Source organism: Rhipicephalus sanguineus, chromosome 10 (assembly GCF_013339695.2).
Source record: "Rhipicephalus sanguineus isolate Rsan-2018 chromosome 10, BIME_Rsan_1.4, whole genome shotgun sequence".
Taxonomy (NCBI): Eukaryota; Metazoa; Arthropoda; class Arachnida; order Ixodida; family Ixodidae; genus Rhipicephalus; species Rhipicephalus sanguineus.
The window spans coordinates 108,160,102-108,163,904 of NC_051185.1; the positions used below are offsets into that span (position 1 = coordinate 108,160,102).

General features: G+C 51.3%; 1 protein-coding gene across 1 annotated transcript; it reads left to right on the forward strand.

Moving 5' to 3' along the window:
* Positions 1-903: 903 nt before the first annotated feature.
* On the forward strand, positions 904-1,863 carry LOC119406644 (ubiquitin-conjugating enzyme E2 Z). Its single transcript, XM_037673376.1, has one exon. The coding sequence runs from the start codon at positions 904-906 to the stop codon at positions 1,861-1,863; it is 960 nt and encodes a 319-aa protein (XP_037529304.1).
* Positions 1,864-3,803: the final 1,940 nt, after the last annotated feature.

A 3,803-nucleotide genomic window follows, 5' to 3' on the forward strand; every position in this document is an offset into this window, starting at 1 on the left:
GAAGGTGCAATGCCGCCTTCAGAGACTGTCTCTCTGATGCGTATCGTCTGCATTCTCACAGAACATGTTGCAGGTTTTCTGAGACGTTATATTGAACGCAGAATGGTGACTGCGAAGATAATTGACCTAACAAATGTCTGTCAAACTGTTCATAATGCTATGCAGTTATTATCTTTGTTGACATGGTTTTTGGTATTGAAAGTCACGGTCGCGCTAAAATAGGCCATCAAAGGGCCATCCCACACATAAAAAATGAGCTCCCCTGATCAATAAACACGAAACAACACAAGAAAGAAAAAAACAACACTGCACGGTGCAGATTACAGCGCATTATATACTAAAGATGAGGCATTTCAGGCCTTTATGTTGAATGTTTTCGATAGTGCCGTTCTCAGAATGAAGTGAAGCGATTCATATACGTAAGCATGCACTGGAATGAATGAGTCATCGGGAGGGTCTACTCGCACCTCGACAGTTCAAAGTCACGTGGTCCGAGTGGAACCGTCACGTGTGTTGTCACGCCATGGCCGTATAATTGAATGAAAGGCAAGGTTCCATGTGGTTCGGCCCACGTACGAAACACTCTCGAAAGCGGACGAATACGCATAGAGGTACATGCGTGCAAGCTCCGCCCCCCGTAGCTTTCCCTCCATTGTCAAGGTCGCCTCTGTTGGCCCCGCCCTCTTGTATCTTTCCCTCTCCCCCTCTCCCTTACGGGTTGCAGATATAAGAGCGTCACCCGATAACGGCACCTCATAGGAAATTGGAGTCTCTGTGCGAGGTCTCGGTCCTTCTGGTGCATTTTCAAGACTGCCCGACTCTCAAGTACGCTGAACGATCCCCGTCTGCGGGAACGACACTGAGAAATCTTGCGTGAGTGCAAAACGTTCCACTTCCTTCGAGATGAAGCTGGACACTCCTGCCACGGACTGGTGCGATGACGAGATCACGGTCATCGGCGACGAGCTCTTCGATGACGAGATGGAGGGCCCACTTAACGAAGACTTCGCACCCTGGATGGACACCGTTTCGGATAGCAGCGACACCGACGACGAGCCAGAGGGCCGGCCCGTCGAAGAGTCTCCAATGTGGCCGCAGACCACAGTCAGCAGCACGGAGACGCACAGGTTATCCGTGCTCGTTCTCGACGACTGGGACCCGGTTCGCTTCGAGCACGAAGAACCATCGTCGCAGTGCCTGCGGCGCCTCGAGGACGACCTCCTGGACCTCTTCAATGATCCCTTAACGGGTGTGTACATCGAGCCCGTGGCAGTCAGCCAGTTCCACGTGGTGGTGGTGGGCCCCTCGGATACGCCGTACGAGGGCGGCTTCTGCCACTTCCTGATACAGTGCCCGAAGGACTACCCGATGTGTCCGCCGCGCGTACGCCTTATGAACACCGACGATGGAAACGTGAGCTTCAATCCGAACCTGTACAAAAGCGGCAGGGTGTGCCTCGATATTCTGGAAAGCTCGGACACGTCGGCGTGGAGCCCCGCGCTCACCATCTCGAATGTCATCGTCCCGATCCAGTCGCTGCTGACGGAGAAGACGCACTTCAACCACTGGGGCAGCGAGGAGCGGCCGGACGAGTGCGAGAGCTACAGTCGCGTCGTGCAGCACGAGACCATCCGCGTTGCCGTGTGCGACGCTATCGATGCCTGTCTCAATGGATCCTCGCTGTGCCCGGGGTACCTCCAACAAGTGATGCTGCAACAGCTCATCGCCTACTACGAGAAGTACGAAAAAGTGGTCGAGTCCAACTTTCACCTGACGGGTGCATATATGAGGGAACCGCTCTCCTTCGAAACCTACGGGCGAGGACAGTACCATGAAGCTGCGCAAGATGAAACCCGAAGTTGAGAATTTGATCAAGGCATTACACGAAGGTTAACAAGGAGTGGCTGTTCGGATCCTGTAATCTGCTCGTGTGTGACTGGAAGAAGGCGTCAAGCTGGACATTTTTATTCTGAACGCTAAGCTAAACTATTGTGATGGTTGCTAGCTCATACATTGTACTTTGTTTAAGCAGTTCAGGGCGTTTAAATAACAGCTTCACAGCTAATGCGTATTTTTATTTCGTGCGCCTCTGGTGCATGGATGGCGATGTCATATTTTTTTGTTCAGTGTTTTTTTTTTGTGAGTCTATCAAGTATCGTCGACAATATAGGTCACAGAGTAGAGGAGCACTCTGGAGCGTTAGACAACTCTACCATGCGTCTTCCAGCATACTAATGGCAAGCTATTTATATACACCATTTAGTGCTGGCGGTGCGCAAAGCTCGGAGGTGCTTCTGCGTGCTCACGCGCGAGATGGCGCGCTTTGAAGGTCGTCGCCCCCACCGCCCGTAGATTTTCTTATAGAGGAGCACTCTGGAGCGTTAGACAACTCTACCATGCGTCTTCCAGCATACTAATGGCAAGCTATTTATATACACCATTTAGCGCTGGCGGTGCGCAAAGCTCGGAGGTGCTTCTGCGTGCTCACGCGCGAGATGGCGCGCTTTGAAGGTCGTCGCCCCCACCGCCCGTAGATTTTCTTATAGAGGAGCACTCTGGAGCGTTAGACAACTCTACCATGCGTCTTCCAGCATACTAATGGCAAGCTATTTATATACACCATTTAGCGCTGGCGGTGCGCAAAGCTCGGAGGTGCTTCTGCGTGCTCACGCGCGAGATGGCGCGCTTTGAAGGTCGTCGCCCCCACCGCCCGTAGATTTTCTTTCAGCTTGAAAACTGTCCTTGAGACGCGCACTAAAGGTGGCCCATTTCTCTAACCACTCGCGATCTGGAACTCCGAGAAAACAATGTGTCGAACGCCATCGTGCGGCAGGAAACGGTGAACAAAATGTGTAAGGGCGCTTCCTCGGCGAAACCAACCTATCTGTGTAGGCCCAAAGTCGACACCCGAAAGCTAGCTCAGCTTTTCGAAGAGGTGTCTATGGCGGCCGATGCCGGCGATACTGAGACGGTAAATGAGCTACGTCGCGCGCTCTGGTCAGTGAAGCGTGCCTAGAAAATAAGATATCACATGATCTACATGAGAAAACGGATTATTTGCTAAATTTAGTTTTGCTAGAGGTTGTTAGTTCATATAGCGCAAATTGTGCACGTGTTGTCTAACTATTTGGCGCAGTCCAAGCTTTATTGCTGCTACCTCTCTGCTAGATCAGTCGCCGTGCACTGCAACAAGCAAATGGCAGTCACATCAATGATTTTCGACGATACAATGATCATTCGCAAAGCAGATTTGTTACCGTTATGGGAGTGTAATTATTACGCTCGCAAATACATCTTTCATCGAGAAGACGACGTACTGAAAATCATGTGTTTCCAAACTTGATTAGGCGTCGGGACGCATTACGTTTCTTTTGCTGCGCGCGGCTGGTAACGCTAGAGCTCACGCAGCCATTCGCACTGTTCGCTGCAGTCGGGGTCATATGGCTCGCTAACTGGCGGCTTGCAAAATAATTACTGCGCATATGCGAGCAAGTTTGTTTTCCGCACGAAAGCCTCAACCACAGACTAGCAGACGAATAATTTTTTTCCCATTCACCACTAATCCCTGCCTCTCCTTTCTTTCGTTTTGCCCTTTCTCTCAGTGGAAGAGGAAACTTACAATGAGGCGTGCCATTCCTGAAGTACGTTTTGAGAAGTCTTGGTGCTGATCCTGCACCTTCGCTGGAATGTGGAGGGGTGAACATGCTTAGAGCGAGAAAAGCTGTCAGGGAAGGAGAAGTTGCAAACTGCGTTGCAGGGGCGACACCCTCTACGACGGAGTTGCTTTTTCGGCGCTTTCGGGA